Source organism: Girardinichthys multiradiatus, chromosome 19 (assembly GCF_021462225.1).
Source record: "Girardinichthys multiradiatus isolate DD_20200921_A chromosome 19, DD_fGirMul_XY1, whole genome shotgun sequence".
NCBI classification, from domain to species: Eukaryota; Metazoa; Chordata; class Actinopteri; order Cyprinodontiformes; family Goodeidae; genus Girardinichthys; species Girardinichthys multiradiatus.
This window is the reverse complement of record NC_061811.1, coordinates 13,822,550-13,848,942: the sequence shown is the minus strand read 5'-3', so window position 1 is coordinate 13,848,942 and position 26,393 is coordinate 13,822,550. Positions and strand designations below refer to the sequence as shown.

Genomic DNA, 26,393 nt, shown 5'->3' with positions numbered 1-26,393 from the left:
AATATACTGGTGTTGTGTTTATGAGGGATGATAATGATGGCGCAGGAGATGGATAAAGAACTGGGCCTCCTCTACAGTAAGGTGGGCATTATTCCACTCCAAGCTGAACCAAAACAGAAAATTCAGAATTTATCCGTATGCCATTGTACCGACCATGAGATATGGAGCAAAAAGCAGAAATTAGCTCCTCCTTCGAGTAGAGCTGCTGGTCTGTAGTGAGGCGGTGTGGGCATCTGATCATAATGGCTGTCACTCTAGATGTTTTGTGGATACACTCCAATGGGAGGAGACCCTAGGGAAGACCCAGAACTCACCAGAGGGACTATATATCCCTTTTGGCCAGGACATGCCATATAATCTCACATAATGGGCTGGACAGCGTTGCTTGGGAGAGGGCTGTCTTGGTTTCTGTCCTAAACCTGTTACCTTTGCACCCTGATCTTTAATAAGTACAAGACCATGGACTGGTTAATTTTTTTAGGTTTTACATTTCTTCTTTTGTTGTTTTTACTTTAATATTCATCTCATTTTGACATTTTTTAAACCATTTTAGACACCTTACTCTTTTATGAATTTTTGATTCGAATCTACATGTACAACCTAAGAGAAGTTGGGTAGTTAAATGAAGCAACTCACACTGAAACCAATTGGTGCATCGTCTGTTATTTTGGCTAACTAAATGCTGACATTCCTAAGAAATACTTTCCACGCATCAACCACATTCTCATCTGGTCCGTCACCTGTCACTCATCCTGTCTGTCCCAGCTGAAGGTCACAATATGTCCGAGTCCTTTGGTGAGGCCCCTCCAGGTCCCGAAGCTTCACGCTGCCTGGATAAACATGGCACAGCAGTCCATAAAGATCCAAACTGTGAGCCTGCATCTGCGTATGTGTTTTAATGTTCATGGGTTCTTCCTGAGCAAGATTTCCTGAATGCCAAAATACATAAAAAACCTTTAGCGACAGGAGGCTAAAATATGGATGCAAGGTTTTCTTTCTTAATTTTGTTGGAGTTCAGAAGCATTCTGGAGAGGTCGATCTTTCCCACGTTAAATATTAATTCTCAGTTGAAAATGAAATGAGGAGAGCAAAAGAGGGTCATTTTGTAATGTGAGAAAAAGACAGCAGTGAGCTGGTGGTGGCAGAAGGGTTCGACAAAAGGTTTTTATCGGCAGATGGAAGGCAGAGTCCACGGACACAGCTCAGTGGCTTAACGAAATCTGATATCTGATTAGATTCCTTCATTCTTAGGAACACAAAGAAATTACATGTGGTTCCATGAATAATGAAGCCCATGTTATTTTGTCAACATTTATGTAATTTGTTGTAGAAGGACTAGAACTGCTGAACACGAGCTCTAAGTCTGGTAAGACTAATTAACCAACAGATCTGGTTGGTGTTCCCAAAGGGAACTACCTGGAACATGTCTATAAAGCAGGAATCAGTGATAGGGATAAATTTAAAAAAAGCACACAAACAATAACAAGACTATTGATGACTTGGCAGGCCAATACGACACGTTTCCACATGTTCAGCAGTACTGAAGAAATGCACCGTGATCTGAATGCACACTTCATCAGCACGACTCAACAGTAATTCCTAATAACATGCTTAGAAGTGCAAAACAGCCAACATGTTTGTTTAACAAGGTGCTATTTAACAGGATTGGTTTTCAGTAAATTACCCCTGTGTTTAATAATTAAAGAAAGCCTATTAATTATGGAGAAATCTGAAGCCTAACCCCAATCGAGTTCCAGTAGAGTTGCTCAGGACCATCAGCCTGTTGTGCTCCTTTGAAGTTTTGTAAGGCAGCATGGAGGGAACTGCCGCGGTTGCTTTGGCCGCTGTTTGGAGGGTGGCATGAGTGCAAATGATCTGAAATGCACTGACATATTTATCTGTCAAATGATACTGTGATGTGTGAATAGTGATGTAAAAGAAATTAATAATTTGATGTATTATGAATCTACAGTGCTTAGCAAAATATTTATACCCTTTGAACATTTTCATTTTTTTAAAGATCACAAACTTCAATGTGTTTTATTGGAGACGGTCAAATTAAAAACTTTAAACAAAAATCTAAAAGGTTTGGTAGGCATTTGTATCCAGCCCTTTAACTCTGATACCTCTGAATAAAAATCCAGTACAAAGAACTACTTTCAGTGGTCCCCTAATTAATAGAGTCCATTTGTGTCTAATTTAATCTAAATATAAATAAAGCTGTTGTAACAAGGTCTCAAATGTTCATTAGCGGACAGACAGCCTCATGATCAGGCATAAAGTTGTGCAGAAGCTTAAAGCAGAGTGAGGTAAGAAAACAATATTCCAAGGCAGAGCACTTTTCAATTCATATTATACAAATGGAGTTAAGTCCAACTGACAACCTACCAAGACATAGTCGCCCACCCTAATTGACAGGCACACTAAAAAGTGTCATTTATAGCAGCAGCAAAGAGGCCCATGGTAACTCTGGAGGAGCTGCAGAGATACAGAGAACACACAAGTGGAAGAAGGTGATCTGATCAGATGAGACCAAAATCAAACTTTTTGGGCCTACGTGCAAATGCTGAGCATGACAGAAAAATAACACTGAACCCTAAAGTGAAACATGGTGAAGGCAGCATCATGCTGTGGGGATGTTTTCTTCAGCAGGGAAGATAGAAGAGGTGCAAAAAACCTGCTAGATTTCAAGGGACTGGGGCAGAGGTTCACCTTCCAGCAGGAACACAACCCAAAGGGTACAGTCACAGCTACAATGGATTCATATGTCAGAATGGCCCGGTCAAAGCAAACCTAAATCCAACTGCTGATTAGCACAAAGTTCAATCTTTAGATAGGCAAAGCTGGCTGAAACATCCCTAAACACTTGAAACTGTAACTGATTCGACAAATTATCGACTGAGAGGGGCTGGAAACAACTGCAACCCTTTCCTTTTTTTTTCTAAAAATCATGTATCATTTTCCATCCACATGATAGACCAATTAACACAAAGTAATGCGTATCACGTCAAACCGAATACAAATACACTTTTGTGGTTGCAACATGACAAAATGTGAAAAAGTTTAAGAGTTTTAAGTACTTTTACAAGGTTCTGTAAATAAAAGTGTCATTTTAAGGTGCTAATAATTTTTTGTAGACCTATCCTAAAGATGCAGCTCAGTCAAAACAACTGGTCGCACACAGTTGAGCCTCCATATTCAAATGCTAAACCAACACAGCTGGCCATCCTAAAGTTTGTGTTTATGTCTGTGCACTACCTTTCCGAGCTTAATTCAAAAATAGCTCAGACACATCCTGCTATGATGCTGAAGGTGCAGACATCTTTCCCCTCTGAAGGACATAACACTGTCTGAAGTTTGAGGGTAGGGAGTGCAGAACGGGGGTTGTGGGGGGTGGGGGTGGGGGGGTTGTTGGGAGGCACGGAGGGAGGAAATGGTGACTACCGTGTGACAAGCACACAGTTCCTTCCTCTCAGGCCTGAGAAACAGGAAGTGGAGCACATAAGGCATTATTGTGACGGAGAGGAAATGCAAGGTCCTCTAAAATAAGAGCTGCAATCTGGTGGTCAATGACAGCAGCTTGTCCTCCATGGTTCCATGGAGACCTGTTACCCCCACCACCTCCAACAGCACGTGCACACACACACCTCCTCCCAAACAACTTTACTGTTGACTGACATGGATAAATAAAGCTGCCCTTCTGTTTTTGTACAGGAAAGTTACCATAAATGTATCAATGTTTTACTGCTGCTGAACCTTCTACAACTAGAGAGAACATTAACTGAATCATTATGTCATGGTTCACTTCTAGTCCCCTGCTGGACTAAAATATACAGACTGAAGAAACGTTGTACAGATCATTTGAAACGTTTAAGGGGAGCATATGGAGGGGCTCCACCCTGCATGTGTTTAACAGAAGCTGAGGAGGAGCTGGTTGCTAAGAGAGAGATGCAGGGTTTTAAGATTGGCTGCCTCCCAGTTAATTAAAATCCTACATTATCGGTTTCATGCTTTCAATTTGAAAGCCCTGGAAAGGGCCCAAGCCTCTGCACGCAGCAAGATGTGATTATACAACAGAGCCCCATTCACACTGCAGGATGCAGCAATGCCCTCCTGTTGTGATCGTGCCTTGAACTACAGCAATATCTCTGATGACCCAGGAAAAACGGCTATGTAGTGCCTCTGCAAAATCTGCGTGGTATCTCCAAGCATCAAATTAATTGGATACGATCACCTTTTGTAGAACGCAGCAGGTGCTTGCCACCTGTGATCAATTACACAAGTTTACATAGAGAGTGAAGCTGCCGAGACACACTGGCCAGGCTGGATCAGTGTTTTTTATTTTTATTTTAAGTCATTAGTATTTACAGAAGTGTCAACCAACAATGTTTTTGCTTAATTAATACATGCATCAATGCATGTTTTTCCTTCAGCAACAGAAGCCAACTTGCTGGCACTAAAACACACAAAGCTTAGAATACTTATCCCCATTGGTTCAAGTTTCTTTCAAAGGCCATAACATTCAACATCAAAAGAAAAATTGCATGATAACAGGCAGCTTTTAAAAGCATTTACAACTGCTATTTGTTGGTATCAGAAACGTTCAGAATTCAATAACCATTTAATTACATGAAAAGTAGTAGAACACAAAAACTAAAAAGAACAGAAAGGAATACGTATTTCAAGTGAACCATAAAGCTAAAATTTCTTTTTTTGCCTAACTAAATTAGTTCTCACAATGGCTGACATGGAAAGTTTGCAGAAGAACAACATTTACTGCCATCTACTGGTCACAACAATTACAATGCATGAAACATCCAGTGTATCCAAGCTTTGGTTTTATAGGCTGACACTTTTTTGATTTCTGAAAGAGCGGAATGATTGAATTAGTGAGGAGATGGGTGGGTTAGTTGGAGTAGGATATCTTCACACCACCGGTGTTTTTGGGTAGCACATCATCATTGCAGCCAGGTTGGGGCTTTGCTTCTTTGCTGAGTGTACAGTAGCTCCTAGAGCCATCTACTGCCTAGCTGGCCTTTTCATGTCTGCCAGCACCCTCTCCTGGAATCAGAGGTTGTGGTCTCTGGAGTAGGAACCCTCTTCCAATTGATGGGAAGCTTGGAACAGCTGACGGCTCATTCCCAAAATGCCTTCCTCTACCCATCACATCCACTTGCACCTGATTGCAGTTTGTAGATATTTCATTCTGAGGGCTACCAGAGGCATCCAGAGAAGAGACACTTGTGACACTTAAACGCCGCAGGGTTTGCTGAATATCAGGAGGGACGATTTTTGGCAATGGATGTGGTGCTGGAACTCCAACTTCCAAGGAGTCAGACTTACTGCTGTGGCCATCTGCAGCAGGTATGGTTTCTGACTTAGGATACGGACTGAAGCGAGCCAGCAGGCCTCGCTCTGTGACAGGGTAGTGTTTACAAGCACACTCCCGCCGCTCGCTACGCATTTCATCCAGCTGCTTGAGCTCCTTAGGCAACTCCAAAACACTGTCCTGCAAATGCAAACAGGAAAATTGTAAATTTGCTTATTAACCTGAAAGTCTGGTACTGACAAGGTATGGGCCGATGGGCAGTTTTACAGAATCATAGGATTAGCACAAAAAAAAACCAAGTATAACAATATCTAATTAAAAACCCAAGAGCATCATTTACTCTTTTCTGCTGCAAAAATATATTTATTATTAAGGTTTCAACAATGTTTTTATATCATTTTTATCATATTGGTTTTAATAAATACATGTTAAGAGTGGGAAGGATTAGAACCTGCCTTTGATTGCTTCGTACTTAATTGATTACATATTTTAGGATATGACTTGGATCTGTTAGTCTTGTAAAGAGCCTTGAAATGTTCTTTGTTAAGTGGTGCTACATAAATAAACTGAATACAGACAAATTTATTAATGTACACACAAACACATGTGCCACTCAAACCCATTAAGAGAATTTAGGTTAATGGAGCAGGACGTGTGGGCTTCTGTTGAAGGCTAATGTTTACCAGCTGGCATCATAAACTGAAAATGAGTTAATTACAACATCACCAGGATCAAACTGGAATGTATTCAATTAAATTTGGATCTGCATTTGAGAAAGTATTGCATTGATGGATTTGATTATATATTTCTGGGGATGAATTGAACACATTTGATTGTAAAGTAAGACTAGAGGTTTTTTGTTGTCAATTTATGTTTATTATATGTACACCGAACTGAAAGCAGCCTACTGTGAACTGTGTGTTTAACCAGATAAAGGCTTATTAAAATATGAGCTTTCCGTATTGGCTAATATAGAGTACGCCATGTGTGCTGTCCTGTTTCTCATTTTCACACTCCACTTTACACAGAACATCACACATTATTTGCAGAATATACCTTTAGACAGACTTTTGACCACAAACACACACACACAGACACACACGAGTCCATGAACAACATGGGCAGCACAAAGTTCTGTGCCTTTGTTGGTGATTGAGATGCACCACTATAAATGCAAAGGATTTATACTTGACCAGACACAAGGCCCATCTACCACAACATGGAGATTTTATAAACACATTTTCTGCTGCCGGTGCCTCTTTCTCATATACTAATGCAGTTTTTCATTATAGAGGTCCTTCTCAAAATATTAGCATATTGTGATAAAGTTCATTATTTTCCATAATGTCATGATGAAAATTTAACATTCATATATTTTAGATTCATTGCACACTAACTGAAATATTTCAGGTCTTTTATTGTCTTAATACGGATGATTTTGGCATACAGCTCATGAAAACCCAAAATTCCTATCTCACAAAATTAGCATATTTCATCCAACCAATAAAAGAAAAGTGTTTTTAATACAAAAAACGTCAACCTTCAAATAATCATGTACAGTTATGCACTCAATACTTGGTCGGGAATCCTTTTGCAGAAATGACCGCTTCAATGCGGCGTGGCATGGAGGCAATCAGCCTGTGGCACTGCTGAGGTCTTATGGAGGCCCAGGATGCTTCGATAGCGGCCTTTAGCTCATCCAGAGTGTTGGGTCTTGAGTCTCTCAACGTTCTCTTCACAATATCCCACAGATTCTCTATGGGGTTCAGGTCAGGAGAGTTGGCAGGCCAATTGAGCACAGTGATACCATGGTCAGTAAACCATTTACCAGTGGTTTTGGCACTGTGAGCAGGTGCCAGGTCGTGCTGAAAAATGAAATCTTCATCTCCATAAAGCTTTTCAGCAGATGGAAGCATGAAGTGCTCCAAAATCTCCTGATAGCTAGCTGCATTGACCCTGCCCTTGATAAAACACAGTGGACCAACACCAGCAGCTGACACTTCACCCCAGACCATCACTGACTGTGGGTACTTGACACTGGACTTCTGGCATTTTGGCATTTCCTTCTCCCCAGTCTTCCTCCAGACTCTGGCACCTTGATTTCTGAATGACATGCAGAATTTGCTTTCATCCGAAAAAAGTACTTTGGACCACTGAGCAACAGTCCAGTGCTGCTTCTCTGTAGCCCAGGTCAGGCGCTTCTGCCGCTGTTTCTGGTTCAAAAGTGGCTTGACCTGGGGAATGCGGCACCTGTAGCCCATTTCCTGCACACGCCTGTGCACGGTGGCTCTGGATGTTTCTACTCCAGACTCAGTCCACTGCTTCCACAGGTCCCCCAAGATCTGGAATCGGTCCTTCTCCAAAATCTTCCTCAGGGTCCGGTCACCTCTTCTCATTGTGCAGCGTTTTCTGCCACACTTTTTCCTTCCCACAGACTTCCCACTGAGGTGCCTTGATACAGCACTCTGGGAACAGCCTATTCGTTCAGAAATATCTTTCTGTGTCTTACCCTCTTGCTTGAGGGTGTCAATAGTGGCCTTCTGGACAGCAGTCAGGTCGGCAGTCTTACCCATGATTGGGGTTTTGAGTGATGAACCAGGCTGAGAGTTTTAAAGGCCTCAGGAATCTTTTGCAGGTGTTTAGAGTTAACTCGTTGATTCAGATGATTAGGTTCATAGCTCGTTTAGAGACCCTTTTAATGATATGCTAATTTTGTGAGATAGGAATTTTGGGTTTTCATGAGCTGTATGCCAAAATCATCCGTATTAAGACAATAAAAGACCTGAAATATTTCAGTTAGTGTGCAATGAATCTAAAATATATGAATGTTAAGTTTTCATCATGACATTATGGAAAATAATGAACTTTATCACAATATGCTAATATTTTGAGAAGGACCTGTATATAGCGCCAATTCACAACACATGTTGTCTCAAGGCACTTCACAACAGTCAGGTACATACATTCCTATTAATCCTAACAATTGAACAGCGGACTTTCCGTGACGTCACTGTCTGAATAAAAACCCCGCTTTTGCAACAAACTGATGTAAGGATTATGATTATTAATTAATATTCATCAAGAATTATAATTTAAAATCATAATTAAAAAAAAAGATTTTCTTAACCAAAAATCATCACTTACGAATAGAAATCAGAGATATCCTCTGGTGTTGTGATTATGGGCTCAAAGCTCTCTAATAATTACAAATTATTAACCAAAACCACCAACTGTTTATTCAACCACTTCACCGAAGGTGAGGGAACTTCGACCTTGTTTTGACAGATAAATCACTCTTGCACGAAATAAACTGAAACGCTTCTCTTAATTATATATATGAAGATTTATTGAAGCCAAATAATCCTGATATACCATTATTCCGGTCCAAAAACCTTCACCTAACTAACAAGCACCGTTCTACACAAAGAGATAAAAATGACTACCTAACAATAATAATAAAAGAAAAACATATATGCGCATTTAGTGTCTATGAAGATCAAACCAGTAGTTTTATGGACAAAATGTGTAATTTGGGTTAAATGGAAAGAAGTCCTCCTATTGTGCTGATGTCTCGATTGCAGTGATCAGCTGATAAAACGGTGGGGCCACGCCCATTTAGCCACAACCAGCTGATCGCCCCAAATCTTGACAAAGGGTCATAAACTCTGAGGTGGGAACTCAGTGGAAAATCTCCAGCAATAAAACTGGAACAAAGAATGGTCGGGCGAGGCCCAGACCTCAGTTGCTTTGAATGAAAAACTTTTAAAAGTCCAACTTCTAACTCCTGGCGGATTTGAGATCAGCCGGACAAAACATTAACCACGCACAATTCAGCAGCGATTGCGCAGCAAATCAAAACACAGCTCAGCATAACATAATTCAATCAGTATTGCATGCAACAAGTTAATACCTTAGATTAACTACTGGTGATCCTAAATCACCTTAACTGCCTCATCCTGCCCAGACCTCTAAATGCACCTATCTGGTTTAATATGAAAAGAACGAAATTACTTTGACGTTGATTTCTTCTCTCCACTGGTTGAGGATGGATCAGGTCTGAAGAAAAAGGAGGGGAGGGGGACCACGAGTCCATGATCAAATTAAAGAAAAAAAAACGGTAATTTCTCATCCATCCAGGGGGGGAAAAGATGAACCGTTAGTTGACTGCATTACACAAGGAGGCAAAACTCATCTCTTTGGACATAGAACCTCTGTGGGTTTCCACCTGCGCCGGGTGTGGGCGTGGTCTTCGATCGGCAAATAAATCTCCTGATCTTCTTGTATCAAACAGATTTCCAGCTTTCAAGCTCTTCCGGAAATGGCCTAGTGGAGCAAAAGTTCGCCTGCGAGCTTTTGCCTCTCCAGATATGCGCTGTCCTGTGAGTCAGGCGGGAAATGGCCACGAAACTCTCCATCTCAGCCGGTTTATACTCCCAGTGATGTCAGAGCTGCAACGTCTGTTGAGCTGCGTGTGTCAAAATGTGCGACCAAAATGGATGGTCCCAACACTGACCTCTTCCACGCAGGACCCCAGAGGAACTGGACGGAGGGACACAGCGCGCTAATGTCTCTTTGCGGGCAAACAGATATAACTCTTCAAATTGGATTCAAGCGTGTCATACGATCATGCGAACATATGCACTAAGTTAAGTAGGAATGAATTGCTGTTTGTGTATCTGGTATTCATTCATGAACGGGAGCAATTAAGGTACAAGCGTTGCTTGACTTTTCTCTCTGAGGTCTACAGAAGCAAACTGTGTTCCAGAGAGTTCCCAGCAGAGACCCTGTCTCTACAACAACGAGTGGAGCAGTTTTCCCGGTTTGAAGGAAGGACAATGGGACCGCATCACCGTGGTTACAGCTGTAACATGCAGTTTGGCCGGCCGACAGAACGAGCCGCCCCACCTCACAGCTACGAGGTTAGCTGCAGTTAACCCATTGTTCACAGTGGATGCTTTCTCCAACTTCATCGCCCGGACAACTTTTCCTCAGCACGGTTCACGTAAGAGGTAGTGTTTTGGGCAGAGAGAAGTAATTTAGAATGAAATAATCTAAAAATTTTTGGTTTTATGATGTTTGGGTTTTTGTTTTATGTTGAAAACTCAGCCATCTTAGTGCTAGCAGATAATCTGCTCAGCACATGTGCTCACTTTGTGTTCTGTGTTTGTGGTTTTTTGTAGTTAAGACAAACTATTTAAAGGGTGATTTTAAACACAGAAGATCGGCCATAACGCGCCATCCACGCTGATGCATTTTAACCTTCTTATTAGTGGTATTTTAAAAGGTATGTGTTTGATTCTGGTGCTGAGCTATAAGCTTATTTTGTTAGCTTCAACCACTAACAGCTAAGAACAAATGCTTGCCTGCTAAGATCATTTACCCAAAAACGTTGTTAGTTTTCAATCTAGTAAAATAATATTTCCCTAAATATTATTTTACTAAACACAATTAAGCCCATTTCTCAAAGATTTGGCTCTTATTCAAAATAATATTTTAAATATTATTTTACTAAATAAAGGCAGCTAATTAAACACCATTGTGAATTGGTCATCCAGAAGGTTGGTTTTATTCAGCAAATCATTCTTTAAAATAATATTTTATCTGATCTTGCATTGTGAATGGTTGTCTAAAGGTGTGCTGATTATTGCCTAAGTTGGTTCCAAGACTAACTTCACTTCACTTCAAGATAATCCTTGGTTCTCAAACATAAACATTGCATAGTAATGTTGCATCACTCTTTTGGTCATGGTTTCAATCATCTTTAATCAACTTGTTTATATTGTACATAGCCCATTAGTCTTTCTTATTCTTTAATTCTGCTTGGTAGTTTAGTTGGATTGTTTTAGCATAGTGAAGAATTTGTTGATTGAAATATGTTTGACTTTGATTTGACTTATTTTTGTTAACAAATTCTTGTATTTTAAGAAATTGTGTGAATTCATTCCATCTGTATGCAGAGTTTTGCTGTTCAATAATGTCAGAGCTCGTCTCATCCCTTTCAATTTTGTCCTAATACCACTGCCTTACTGGGCTGGTATTCACAGGACAACCCTTAACAGACCGAAATATTATTTAATAAAATATTAAAGTATTAATATTACATTTTAAATAATATATTCATATTCATAATTACAACACACTGCACACAGTTCTGAGATACTGATTTCTGAGATGGTCCTGAATGACTGACCATAGTGACATGCTCCAGTCCGTCGGGTTCATAGAGGCTACTGCTGAGATACGAATCCACCAGAACCATGTAGTCAGTCATCAGTGTGTCCAGCAGCACCAGTCTGAGAGCCTTCAGATGTATCACAGATAAAGCCATCATCTTTAGCAGGGGTAGAAGGCAAGGTCGCTTGTACCATATCTCCATTTCTTCCTATGAAAGAAATGATAATACAACGAATTACTGAAACTACAAATACTTCAAAAGGCACAAAATTATAGTTATTGACTGTTCTAAAGAGAAGGGTTTTCTGCAGACTAAAAGTGGGCATTTCTAAACCGTAGTGGGCGTTTTTCAACCTGTGCTCACAAACCATGAAAAACAGAGGACATAAAACCAACCAATCACTGAGCTTTATATACAGAGCTGACCTGTATGAAGTTGTATGTAGAAGCGCAGAATGAAGGTAACGCAATTATCAGTCATTAAGTTAATTTTCGAAATTATACTTTTATGGCTGTCAGTTTGTATTATGAAGCCTACATGTACAAATTTGTAGGTAAAAAAGTAGATTTAAAATGTATGTGAAGAACTTACTATCTATCATACTTATGTTTCAAACGTGTTCGTAGCGATGCCGAAGCACTGAGGTCGAAGAGTGAAAAAAATTAAATAAATAACTAGTTATGTTAGTTTCAAAGTTATTTATTACTTAAAAAATTAACACATTGGAAAGACATGGACCATAAACATCTTAATGTATTGTCTTGAGGTATATTACTGGCATATCACCATAGCAAACACACACCGATGTGTAGAAAGTTTTGTAGGATAACATAGCTTAGCTACAATTTGGCTGATATGTTGCGTTTTGTGGATGCTTCTTGTCGTGCTGGAGGAAGGAGACAGTGCTTGAAAAATTATCTCTGACATGCAAGCAGTTTCTTGATGTGTCTCAGACATCAAATCTGCATAAAGGCCCATTTTCCTGTGGTTGGATAGTCAGAATAGATCAGCAAGTTTTTCACATGTTGCTCTAGAAGTGCACGGTGGTGCAGTTGGTAGCACTGTTGCCTTGCAGCAAGAAGGTCCTGGGTTCGATTCCCGGCCGAGGGTCTTTCTGCATGGAGTTTGCATGTTCTCCCCGTGCATGTGTGGGTTCTCACCGGGTACTCCGGCTTCCTCCCACAGTCCAAAGACATGCCTGTTAGGTTAATTGGTCACTCTAAATTGCCCTTAGGTGTATGAATGAGTGTGTGCATGGTTGTTTGTGTGTTGCCCTGCGATGGACTGGTGACCTGTCCAGGGTGTACCCTGCCTCTCGCCCATAGACTGCTGGAGATAGGCACCAGCTCTCCTGTGACCCACTATGGAATAAGCAGTAGAAAATGACTGACTGCTCTAGCAGTAACAACATGTAATGTACAGACCAAAAGTTTGGATATGCCTTCTCATTCAAAGAGTTTTCTTTATTTTCATGACTATGAATATTGTAGCTTCACACTGAAGGCATCAAAACTATGAATTAACACATGTGGAATTATATACTGAACAAAAAAGTATGAAACAACTGAAAATATGTCTTATATTCTAGGTTCTTCAAAGTAGCCACTTTTTGCTTTGATTACTGCTCCACACACTCTTGGCATTCTGTTGATGAGCTTCAAGAGGTAGTCACCTGAAATGGTTTTCCAACAGTCTTGAAGGAGTTCCCAGAGATGCTTAGCACTTGTTTGCCCTTTTGCCTTCACTCTGCGGTCCAGCTCACCCCAAACCATCTCGATTAGGTTCAGGTCTGGTGACTGTGGAGGCCTGGTCATCTGGCGCAGCACCCCATCACTCTCCTTCTTGGTCAAATAGCCCTTACACAGCCTGGAGGTGTGTTTGGGGTCATTGTCCTGTTGAAAAATAAATGATGGTCCAACTAAACGCAAACTGGTTGGAATAGCATGCCGCTGCAAGATGCTGTGGTAGCCATGCTGGTTCAGTATGCCTCCAAATTCGAATAAATCCCCAACAGTGTCACCAGCAAAGCACCCCCACACCATCACACCTCCTCCTCCATGCTTCACGGTGGGAACCAGACATGTAGAGTCCATCCGTTCACCTCTTCTGCGCCGCACAAAGACACGGTGGTTGGAACCAAAGATCTCCAACTTGGACTCATCAGACTAAAGCACAGATTTCCACTGGTCTAATGTCCATTCCTTGTGTTCTTCAGCCCAAACAAGTCTCTTCTGCTTGTTGCCTGTCCTCAGCAGTGGTTTCCTAGCAGCTATTTTACCATGAAGGCCTGATTCACACAGTCTCCTCTTAACAGTTGTTCTAGAGATGTGTCTGCTACTAGAACTCTGTGTGGCATTGACCTGTTCTCTAATCTGAGCTGCTGTTAACCTGCGATTTCTGAGGCTGGTGACTTGGATGAACTTATCGTCCGCAGCAGAGGTGACTCTTGGTCTTCCTTTCCTGGGGCGGTCCTCATGTGAGCCAGTTTCTTTGTAGCGCTTGATGGTTTTTGTGACTGCACTTGGGGACACTTTCAAAGTTTTCCCAATTGTTCGGACTCACTGACTTTCATTTCTTAAAGTAATGATGGCCTCTCGTTTTTCTTTACTTAGCTGCTTTTTTCTTGCCATAATACAAATTCTAACAGTCTATTCAGTAGGACTATCAGCTGTGTACTGTATCCACCTCCTGCACAACACAACTGATGGTCCCAACCCCATTTATAAGGCTTGAAATCCCACTTATTAAACCTGACAGGGCACACCTGTGAAGTGAAAACCATTTCAGGTGACTACCTCTTGAAGCTCATCAACAGAATACCAAGAGTGTGCGGATCAGTAATCAAAGCAAAAGGTGGCTACTTTAAAGAACCTAGAATATAAGATATATTTTCAGTTGTTTCACACTTTTTTGTTCAGTATATAATTCCACATGTGTTAATTCATAGTTTTGATGCCTTCCGTGTGAAGCTACAATATTCAGTCATGAAAATAAAGAAAACTCTTTGAATGTGAAGGTGTGTCCAAACTTTTAGTCTGTACTGTATATGTTATAACATGTCTGTGTAACTCTCATCACTTTTCTGAACTGACTTTAAAGACACAGTTGCCTCAATGCAGACAGAAAAGACAAGACAAGCTTTTTTTGATTTTTTTGCATATTAGAACCCTAACACACATCATCTTTGTCCTATAATGTTTAGTCAGTCTTCACCAAGAGTTGTGTTTTCATTGAATGTTAATAACTTCAGAAGTTTTGTAGACATAATAAAACAAGAAATGAGTCATTGGGCTTAGCTGCACAACATTAAAACGTTATACTGTTTTACATGGATCCACACTTGACTTCATTTATAGTAACATTTTAAACATCAGACATTATTTTAAAACTTCAGTCTCAAAGAACTTTTTGCACTGCATGTTGAATACATTGGGGAAGGGAAAGGCCTGGTCTTTATGCAAGTGCTACTTTGTAAAATGTTCTGTTTCGTGATTTAATAATTTCTTTTCACAATTGAAGGTGTCGTTGACTGGAAGAAATTCTCCAAAGAATTTCAGGCTGAGTACCGGAAGCCGTACGTCATTTCGAACTGCTGGAGTTGTAGAACAACATTCAAGGATTGCAATGCAGGTTAATGGGGCAATGGAAAGCGAGGACAGCTGAGAGGTTTTTATTCCGAAACCATTACTCCGGGGTACTGCAGCCACTTCTGCGCTATGAATGCAGGGTTAGTTGTCGAGATTCCCACTGTAATTTCCTCCATCACATGAAGTAACACCCTGATGATACAATGTTGTTGTTTTTTTCATAATGGATGCCATGAAGACTTTTAAAAATGTCTGGACCAAGAATGTCTTCAAAAGTTCGATTTTAAAGAGGTACCCAAAGTGATGCCCGCACATTTTTTGATGTTGTAAAAGAAATACCATCTTTAACCTCATGCTGTCTCTTATTGCTGCCTTTAATGTGGGTTGTCAGTCAAAATGTGATGACTTCTAAACTTTGTGTGTATTACAGATTTTCAGTGTAGACCAAATAACTTTATCACTATGTTTATTTTTTGGCACATTAAGAGCCAGTTCTGCATGGTCATTATCAGTGTTAGAAGATATATCTGAAAGATAATCTGCCTTTACCCTGACATAAAGCTAAGTACCTTATGACACAGTGCAGGAGTGTGAAAAACATTTTTATTAATGAACAAAACAGACATTCACATTAAGTCCTTTATATACAGTAGATTATGCACAGCTGTCAAAATTTACAAGAGGTTCATAGGAATGCTTTCTTCTGAGGTAAATTGTTTTATGTTATTGAAAGAATAATAGGAATGACTGCAAAAAATATTTAGTGTGAGCAACAAATAAAAACAAAACAGCATGATTTAATTTATATAGATCTTCACACAGCTTTAAAAGAAAATGCTGATTGCTGATTGTTAAAATACAGGGGTTGGACAATGAAACTGAAACACCTGGTTTTAGACCACAATAATTTATTAGTATGGTGTAGGGTCTCCTTTTGCGGCCAATACAGCATCAATTTGTCTTGGGAATAACATATACAAGTCCTGCACAGTGGTCAGAGAGATTTTAAGCCATTCTTCTTGCAGGATAGTGGCCAGGTCACTACGTGATACTGGTGGAGGAAAACGTTCCCTGACTCGCTCCTCCAAAACACTCCAAAGTGGCTCAATAATATTTAGATCTGGTGGCTGTGCAGGCCATGGGAGATGTTCAACTTCACTTTCATGTTCATCAAACCAATCTTTCACCAGTCTTGCTGTGTGTATTGGTGCATTGTCATCCTGATAAACGGCACTGCCTTCAGGATACAATGTTGTCATCCTGATACACGGCACCGCCTTCAGGATACAATGTTTGAACCATTGGATGCACATGGTCCTCAAGAATGGTTCGGTAGTCTCTGGTAGTGACGTGCCCATCTAGCACAAGTATTGGGCCAAGGGAATGCCATCATATGGCAGCCCAAACCATCACTGATCCAGCCCCATGCTTCACTCTGGGCATGCAACAGTTTGGGTGGTACGCTTCTTTGGGGCTTCTCCACACCGTAACTCTCCCGGATGTGGGGAAAACAGTAAAGGTGGACTCATCAGAGAACAATACATGTTTCACATCATGTTTCACTGTTTGCATTAGATCGCAGACTAATGTTAAAAATCAGAGTTGTGTGTGTAGTTAGGAGGGGAGGCATTTTCATTCATACTCATGCCGATGGTGCAGTTCCTGAGCTGAGGCATCATCATATAAACAAATGAGACTGGCTCTTCTGGCAAGTTACACCAGCTCTTTGTTCAAATTAAGCTTTCCAAGAAAAAACTGATATGTTGTTGAACATGAGAAGATTTACTTCTGTTTTAGGTTTGTAGGATGTATCTGGCACAGGTTGGCTTGAATCTGAAGAGTGCAATAAAATATCATGGCATATAAAGCGAAGTGTGCTGCCTGGTCTCAGTCAAAGGTCATAAGTCCTCCATAAGATAATGACCCAGAACAAAAAGCTAAAACTCAATTTACTCTCGTGTTTTAGCTGAAACATGGAGTGGGAAGAAGTGATCTTTCAAACCTGAGAAAGCCAGAGAAGTTTACTAATGAGATGTGAGTCAATATACCCGCTCCAGCAGCTGAAATCTCATAAAATGACAATAATCACTCATCAGAGGTGACTGCTTCAAAATGTTGAACAATAAAATATAAAGTCATGGGTACCATCCTTTGTCTCCAAGCTACTTTCATTACTATTATTATTTTTTAATGATATATTTTTATGTCGTTTTCCTATTTGTTTCAAACTACTTTTGTAAGTTTCACATTATTTTCATACCCAAAATGGATATTTTTTTAAAGAAATAATAGCAGGGTATCAATCATTGTATCCCAATATGTAGTTTTACCCCTCACAACATCTCTGAAAAATTAATACTGTTGATTATTACAAAAAAAAAAAAATCAACCTTGTGAAACTAAACAAATAAAAGTCCGATGCCAGGGAATAAACTACTGTGTAGGAAAAAATAAATCAAGTCCATAGAGAGACCTTTATTCAAACAGATCTGATGTAAAAATGGGTGCTATAGAAGATTTTAAGGAGAAAATAAACTCCAGTGACAAATGTCAATTTAATAAATCACTTTCTGTTATTGTCCAATCATATGCTGCAGTTGAGTTACGCCCACACATGCTCATTCAATCATGTGTTGCGCTTGATTTTGCTCGTCCAATCAGGATTGGTGGTTGAGAAATACCATGATTAAGATAAACCCACTTCATCTGCAGAGATACCTACTTGGTTCTGAAGGGCCCCGATCCTCTTATTACAATAAAATGGTCATTTAAAAGCCTTGAATTAATTATCTATCCATCTAAATAGCATCACAGCTTGGCTAAGGGACTGTGACAGAGGGAGACAACATGAGGTTGTAGTATTTTAAGAAAACAATTTAACTAAACCCAAAAACTATGTTTGATCAGTTGTCAGTAACGTTTGATTGCCTGGATGTGTGGCAACGTGTATGGTGCAAAAACCCAGACAATCAGAACCAAACACCAGAGGTGGCTATAATGAACTCCCCACAACAGAGGAGCCACTCCTAAAAAACAGGTAGGAGCAGCATTTATAGGACAGGAGCACACCAGAACCAGGTGCACCTCATCACAATAGATTGATCCAAACCCATCAAGCTCTTTACAGCAAAGCATTTCTCTGACAGAGGAGACCTTTTGCAGCATCACAATCTGTCCCACGTCATTATAGCTCTTTAAGAACATAAAAGATCCAAACATCTTTAACCTAAACTCCAAGCTTCCTTAAACTCAGTACGAGTTACCTGCTGGATCAGAACAAGCTTAATTAATAAAAGCCCAAAAGTCTCAAACAATCTGCTGCCAACTTCCAAGTGCAACTGTTTGTAATCTCTGACCTCTAAGGCTTATTTTTGTAAGCACAGTCTGGGCCTAAAATACAGAAGGGATTGGTTTAAAGGCTTGACCTATTAGTAGAGACTTGTACACCATATAAAACCATTGTGAGGAGAATGAGCACCGTACCTTGGTGAGCTGTGACCTCACATGAAAAGATGAGAGCCTGGAGGTGGGCACATTCAGATGGAGACTCACTACCTCTGGGAGAGTGCTGACTCTGTCGGGCAGGAAACCTCCCGTCTTCGAGTAGAAGCACATGACATCTGCCACCTTTACATATTTTAAAATAAAAATGGAAAATGAAACAGTGCACTGGATTTATGAGAATAACATATACCAAAACAAATCAATTAGACTTGATCAAAAAACTGTTTTAGGTTCTATATGGTTTTATTTTAGGCAATGTAATCAAAGTTAAACTCAGATTCAATTCACAAAGAGTGATACAGGCCAAGTGTTTACATCTGTAATTTAGATGATGATTGACACAGATGATTAAAAAAAAACAACCAAAACGTAGTTTCTAAGAACATTGGAATATAAATAGAATATTAATATAGAAAGGATTTTTTGTCTAGATATGTCTGCTAACTGAAAAGTATTTATTTTACATATGTAATACTCTATTTTTCTGTATATGAATTGTGGGTTTTCATCAGCTGCAACCATAATCATCAAAATAAACAAATTAAACACTTAACACAGTTTCAACCTTTAATTTGAATTACTGAACTAAATAAATATTTCAACAGTTTCCTAATTTCTTGAGATGCAGGTGTCTACCTACCTGTGTGTCAAATACATTGGTTAGTTTCACCCCAAACTGAGAGATCAGACTTCCAGCAATGGCTCTACAGTCGTGAATGACCTATAAAAGATGTAAAAGGAGCAAACATGGCATCCTTCATCTCTTACTGAACCAGGTGACTAATATGTACAGGGGTTGGACAATGAAACTGAAACACCTGTCATTTTAGTGTGGGAGGTTTCATGGCTAAATTGGACCAGCCTGGTAGCCAGTCTTCATTTATTGCACATTGCACCAGTAAGAGCAGAGTGTGAAGGTTCAATTAGCAGGGTAAGAGCACAGTTTGTTCAAAATATTGAAATGCACACAACGTTATGGGTGACATACCAGAGTTCAAAAGAGGACAACTTGTTGGAGCACGTCTTGCTGGCGCATCTGTGACCAAGACAGCAAGTCTTTGTGATGTATCAAGAGCCACGGTATCCAGGGTAATGTCAGCAGACCACCAAGAAGGATGAACCACATCCAACAGGATTAACTGTGGACGCAAGAGGAAGCTGTCTGAAAGGGATGTTCGGGTGCTAACCCGGATTGTATCCAAAAAACATAAAACCACGGCTGCCCAAATCACGGCAGAATTAAATGTGCACCTCAACTCTCCTGTTTCCACCAGAACTGTCCGTCAGGAGCTCCACAGGGTCAATATACACAACCGGGCTGCTATAGCCAAACCTTTGGTCACTCATGCCAATGCCAAACGTCGGTTTCAATGGTGCAAGGAGCGCAAATCTTGGGCTGTGGACAATGTGAAACATGTATTGTTCTCTGATGAGTCCACCTTTCCTGTTTTCCTCACATCCGAGAGAGTTATGGTGTGGAGAAGCCCCAAAGAAGCGTACCACCCAGACTGTTTCATGCACAGAGTGAAGCATGGGGGTGGATCAGTGATGGTTTGGGCTGCCATATCATGGCATTCCCTTGGCCCAATACTTGTGGTAGATGGGCGAGTCACTGCCAAGGACTACCGAACAATTCTTGAGGACCTTGTGCATCCAATGGTTCAAACATTGTATCCTGAAGGTGGTGCCGTGTATCAGGATGACAATGCACCAATACACACAGCAAGACTGGTGAAAGATTGGTTTGATGAACATGAAAGTGAAGTTGAACATCTCCCATGGCCTGCACAGTCACCAGATCTAAATATTATTGAGCCACTTTGGGGTGTTTTGGAGGAGCGAGTCAGGAAACGTTTTCCTCCACCAGTATCACGTAGTGACCTGGCCACTATCCTGCAAGAAGAATGGCTTAAAATCCCTCTGACCACTGTGCAGGACTTGTATATGTCATTCCCAAGACGAATTGATGCTGTATTGGCCGCAAAAGGAGGCCCTACACCATACTAATACATTATTGTGGTCTAAAACCAGGTGTTTCAGTTTCATTGTCCAACCCCTGTATGTAACACTCACCTTCAGTATCTGCTTACTTTCGAGGATCATGGAGAGACCGTTTTTAAACGCCAGCGTTCCGAGCAGCAGGATATCAAACAAGTACACCTTGTTTTTGGTGGCAATCTAGATGGATGGTATTTAAAGTATTTGTCATGGAAAAAATGAGAAAGAGAGAACTAAAGAATTTAAAAAGCAAAAGAGTTCCGACTGTCTCACCTGCAACCAACACAATCGTCCATTTTTTAAGATATCAACTCCTTCACCTCCCACACCGATCACATGCTGCTTCTTGATGTGCATCACCTACAGCAAACAGACTGGGACTTAACATTTCAATCTGCACAGTGAAAAAAAACACACTACTGATTTACAACAAACAGGCATAACATTATGACCTAATAATATTGCTTTGCTAAACCTCGTGCTGCCAAAACAGCCCTGACCTGTAAAGGCAGGTACTCCAATAAAACCCTGAAGCCTGTACGTGGTATCTTGTCCCAAGATGTTCGCTGCGAATCCACCAAAGTCTTCTAGGTCGCAGGGTGGGACATTCCCAGATCTGACTTAAATCGGACTCGTGATCCGGGGAATGTGGAGGCCATGTCAACATCTTAAAACTCAATGTAACGCTACTCAAACCATTCCTAAACCATTTCTGCTCTGCGGCACGGTGCATGTTTAATCTGAAAGAGGCCACAGCCATGAGGGAATATGTTCACATAAAACTGTGTACCTGGACTTCACCAATGATTATTGATGTGTTATGTTGCAAAGTAACGCACTGTAACACAATCAACATGGCAAGCGGGACACTAGGTCTCCAAGTCTTATTTTAAACATCCTATTGACTTTCTTGACTTCGCTTCCCCCTGATGACATGTGTTTTCTAGGCCAGCAAAAAACAAGCGCCTAGCCATCTAAGTGATTTCAATGAAAACATGATTCATCAAACCAGGCCACCTTCTTCCACTGCTCCAGAATCTACCTTTAATTATAAAACAAAATGGTGTGTACCTATTGTTGGTGCTTTCAGGAGTAGACAGGGGTCTGCAGGCACATCCTGACTGGTCTGTGGCTATGTAGCCGTATATGCAACAAACTGCAATGCACTATGTAGTCAGACACCTTTCTATTAGAAGCATCAATACAAAAAAAAACGAATAAATAAAAAACATGATTTCTTTGTAACGTGATAAGAGATATTTACTCAAATGTGAGAGAGGGTGTATGTATATGTTTGAGGCTGTATGGACCGGTGTGCATTTCAGAAAATATTTTAAAAAGTGGCGGGCTAGTTTGGACCATGTAGACCCCTCTGTTGTACATTGCGCCTTCTCCGGATGAGGATGGGGGTCGAGGTCCTGGCCAGGGTCGCTCGGGTTCAGGCACAAGCCCGGGCTAGCCTGGACCAGGTTCAGGTGCTGGGGCGGTCTGCCTGTCTCCACTCCCAGAGAGAAGGGGACCACCTCCTGGGTCTGTGGGCTGGTTGTCCCAATGGAGTACCGGCACCTGGACCTGGGAGTATATAGTATGTATGGGGAGTGTGAGTGTACAACGTCCATTGTTGTTTGTCTTTACTTTGGGTGCGTGGGTCTGAGTGTTTTTATGTGTACGCATGAGGGTGGGAATGTGTGATTGTGACTGGGTGCGCCTGTTTTTTGGGTCAGGTTGGGTCTTGGACTGCTCCCTCTCCTGCCCCCCCACATCAAATGTGGGGCCTATTTCCTCCCCACCACACTACACCTGCCGGTGGTTGGCGTCTCTGGATCTGCTTGGGCGTAGACCGCTGCTGGCGGGGCCTGTGGGCTCGTTGCTGCAGCTTCCTGGGGCTTCTGCACTGTGGCTGCTGGGTGGTTCCCCTGGGGTTCTCCCCTGCTCCTCTCTGGGGGGGTTATGGTAGTCCCGACGGTGGTTCTACTGGGGTTCCTGTTCTCTGGGAGGCCTTTGGATGCCTGTGGCTCTGATCTCTTCCGTATCTGTCCCAGGTCTAGGGGGGCAGGTCTGTGGCTCCTCACACTCGCTATTGCATATTTTTATGGAGAAATTTTGTATACACAAGTGCGCTCACACTCAGACCCACAGGTGTTTAGATTCAGGTGTTAACAGATACACAAATGTTCTATATTGAGTCGCGTTTACCACTAGATACATCTTGCATTGATAAGTACCATGCACTTTTTGGTCCAAAAGCTGTTAATTTGAACGTTTCTGCAGGAGTAGAAGCAAGCAGGGTGTTATCTTATATTTTCTTCATCCTTCTTTCTTTCCTCAATTCTTTTCTCCTTCTCTCCCCTTTTCCTTTTTGCCCTCCCTCTGTCTCTTTCGTGCTTCTTATTTTTTTCCTTTTCATTTCTGTCTCCGTGTCCGTAACAATTGAAATAATCTGAAAGCAGTTTCTAATAAAGTTTCTTTTTTAAATATCAAGCAGAGCTTTAAAGCGTTAGCTGTAATGCTCCACTTGTGAAAGTAAATCTGTTGGGCTTTTTCTTGGCACTCAAACAACAATTCTGAGCGCTACTCTGTCAGACAGGACACGGTTAAAAAAAAAAAACGAAGAAGGATCACCTTTTATCAGCAATTTGAGCTCATTTGTTGTACTGGACAACATGATCCACCATTCACACACCACATACATAAATAACCCTATCACCATTGTACCACTGTTCCCTCTTTGCATAACTCGTGATAGTTTCTGACCACTGCAGACTGGGAACACCACACAAGAGCTGCAGTTTTTTTCGGTCTAAATCTTCACACTTGCCCAATTTAGCTTTACTATCTCAGTTTGAGATGTTCAATTAGTGCCTGATATACAGTGTTTACTGGCTTTACCTTTCAGTGGTCATAATCGTATGCCTGTTTAATGTTTAAAACACACAAAAAAATGTAAGCGAACTTACGGCAGGTCCAAACTTCTCATGGATCTCATCAATGACCACAAAGTTTATGCACTCCTCTTCATCTTCACCATCATCTGGAAGGAGGGTACCTCTCTAAAATGAATACGTTTAAGCAGTTTGATAGATTATGGGGGGATAAGTGAGTTAAGCTCACCTAATGTCATTATCTTCTTGTAAGGCTGAAACCTCTCCACATCCAGCTGCTCCTCAGACACATCAGGGCTATTTTTTCTGTAAAACATTTTTATTTATATTAACATAAATTTTCATATGACAGACCTCATTTTTGTAATCTTCGGGTACATCTCCATATAGTAGAATATCATTAAAAATGGTATTTCAGTGTATACATTCCAAAAGTTAGATTTATCATATACACACAGGTCCTTCTCAAAATATTAGCATATTGTGATTAAGTTCATTATTTTCATAATGTCATGATGAAAATTTAACATTCACATATTTTAGATTCATTGCACACTAACTGAAATATTTCAGGTCTTTTATTGTCTTAATACGGATGATTTTGGCATACAGCTCATGAAAACCCAAAATTCCTATCTCACAAAATTAGCATATCATTAAAAGGGTCTCTAAACGAGCTATGAACCTAATCATCTGAATCAACGAGTTAACTCTAAACACCTGCAAAAGATTCCTGAGGCCTTTAAAACTCCCAGCCTGGTTCATCACTCAAAACCCCAATCATGGGTAAGACTGCCGACCTGACTGCTGTCCAGAAGGCCACTATTGACACCCTCAAGCAAGAGGGTAAGACACAGAAAGAAATTTCTGAACGAATAGGCTGTTCCCAGAGTGCTGTATCAAGGCACCTCAGTGGGAAGTCTGTGGGAAGGAAAAAGTGTGGCAGAAAACGCTGCACAACGAGAAGAGGTGACCGGACCCTGAGGAAGATTGTGGAGAAGGGCCGATTCCAGACCTTGGGGGACCTGCGGAAGCAGCGGACTGAGTCTGGAGTAGAAACATCCAGAGCCACCGTGCACAGGCGTGTGCAGGAAATGGGCTACAGGTGCCGCATTCCCCAGGTCAAGCCACTTTTGAACCAGAAACAGCGGCAGAAGCGCCTGACCTGGGCTACAGAGAAGCAGCACTGGACTGTTGCTCAGTGGTCCAAAGTACTTTTTTCGGATGAAAGCAAATTCTGCATGTCATTCAGAAATCAAGGTGCCAGAGTCTAGAGGAAGACTGGGGAGAAGGAAATGCCAAAATGCCAGAAGTCCAGTGTCAAGTACCCACAGTCAGTGATGGTCCGGGGTGCCGTGTCAGCTGCTGGTGTTGGTCCACTGTGTTTTATCAAGGGCAGGGTCAATGCAGCTAGCTATCAGGAGATTTTGGAGCACTTCATGCTTCCATCTGCTGAAAAGCTTTATGGAGATGAAGATTTCATTTTTCAGTATGACCTGGCACCTGCTCACAGTGCCAAAACCACTGGTAAATGGTTTACTGACCATGGTATCACTGTGCTCAATTGGCCTGCCAACTCTCCTGACCTGAACCCCATAGAGAATCTGTGGGATATTGTGAAGAGAACGTTGAGAGACTCAAGACCCAACACTCTGGATGAGCTAAAGGCCGCTATCGAAGCATCCTGGGCCTCCATAAGACCTCAGCAGTGCCACAGGCTGATTGCCTCCATGCCACGCCGCATTGAAGCAGTCATTTCTGCAAAAGGATTCCCGACCAAGTATTGAGTGCATAACTGTACATGATTTTTGAAGGATGACGTTTTTTGTATTAAAAACACTTTTCTTTTATTGGTCGGATGAAATATGCTAATTTTGTGAGATAGGAATTTTGGGTTTTCATGAGCTGTATGCCAAAATCATCTGTATTAAGACAATAAAAGACCTGAAATATTTCAGTTAGTGTGCAATGAATCTAAAATATATTAATGTTAATTTTTCATCATGACATTATGGAAAATAATGAACTTTATCACAATATGCTAATATTTTGAGAAGGACCTGTACTTCATACATACTTCAACTGTATATTTGAGTTAATTTTTACAGATTATGGGTTACAGCTAACGAAAACCTAAAATTCAAATTCTAACATGAAAATATTACATAAGACTTTACTTATCGACGGTATTCTAACTTATTGAGATGCATCTGTATGAGTTAACTCACCCGTCATCGTTTTCTTCGTTGGCGAATTCAACTTTGGATATAATCATACAAAACATTTACATTGATTAAAGACAGCAAAATGACAACACTTCCTCAGCGTTTTCTGACCCAACTTTCAACGGAGGGAACTCACCGTTCAGAATCTCATGTCCAAAGAAGAGTTTAGTTCCTGGATATTTGCATCCGTTACTGCCACAAACTGGAACAAATATCACCAAATGCAAGTTACGACACTGTGATATTCACAGAGTAAATCTGAATTTGTGGGATTGTAAGAGTTGCAAACCGTCTGCCAAAACCAACGTCTTGTTTGGATTGATATGTTGGACGACGCCAAAGTACGATGAAGTCTTCAGAGTCAGCTTGATGCGTTTTCCTTTCAGAAGAGTCATGAAATGGTCGTTGTCTAGAACCATTTTGAACGTGTAACTGGGTGGTTTGCTGTTCAGAAATGTCTGGATACGCCGTTGATGTGTTCGAGGATTGGCTAGCTCTGCTAACCGACATTTCTCACCAGTAAGCTAACTGTCAAGGCGCGCGACACTGCTGAGAGGGGAAAGGTTACCTTCAAAGCCACTCGGAATTTCTAGTACCAATGAAACACGGGAGAAAAACAAAACTGATATGTAAAAAACAAATACCAAAATGAAACTATTTTTCACATTCATTTGCTCTTTTACAGCTAAATAT

General features: G+C 40.9%; 1 protein-coding gene across 2 annotated transcripts; it reads right to left on the bottom strand.

Moving 5' to 3' along the window:
* Nucleotides 1-665: 665 nt before the first annotated feature.
* exd1 (exonuclease 3'-5' domain containing 1) lies at nucleotides 666-26,393 on the bottom strand. Of its 2 annotated transcripts, none has more exons than XM_047345336.1 (11): nucleotides 25,990-26,393; nucleotides 25,837-25,902; nucleotides 25,704-25,734; nucleotides 23,705-23,781; nucleotides 23,551-23,624; nucleotides 20,867-20,953; nucleotides 20,669-20,773; nucleotides 19,236-19,316; nucleotides 18,575-18,718; nucleotides 11,520-11,711; nucleotides 666-830 (listed from the first exon to the last, which is right to left on the bottom strand). In XM_047345336.1, the coding sequence occupies exons 1-11, from the start codon at nucleotides 26,117-26,119 to the stop codon at nucleotides 822-824; spliced, it is 996 nt and encodes a 331-aa protein (XP_047201292.1). In that variant the 5' UTR covers nucleotides 26,120-26,393; the 3' UTR covers nucleotides 666-821. The 2 variants fall into 2 exon arrangements, with proteins under 2 accessions (XP_047201292.1, XP_047201291.1); XM_047345335.1 differs by lacking the exon at nucleotides 666-830 and adding an exon at nucleotides 4,320-5,509 and having other exon boundaries at nucleotides 25,990-26,382.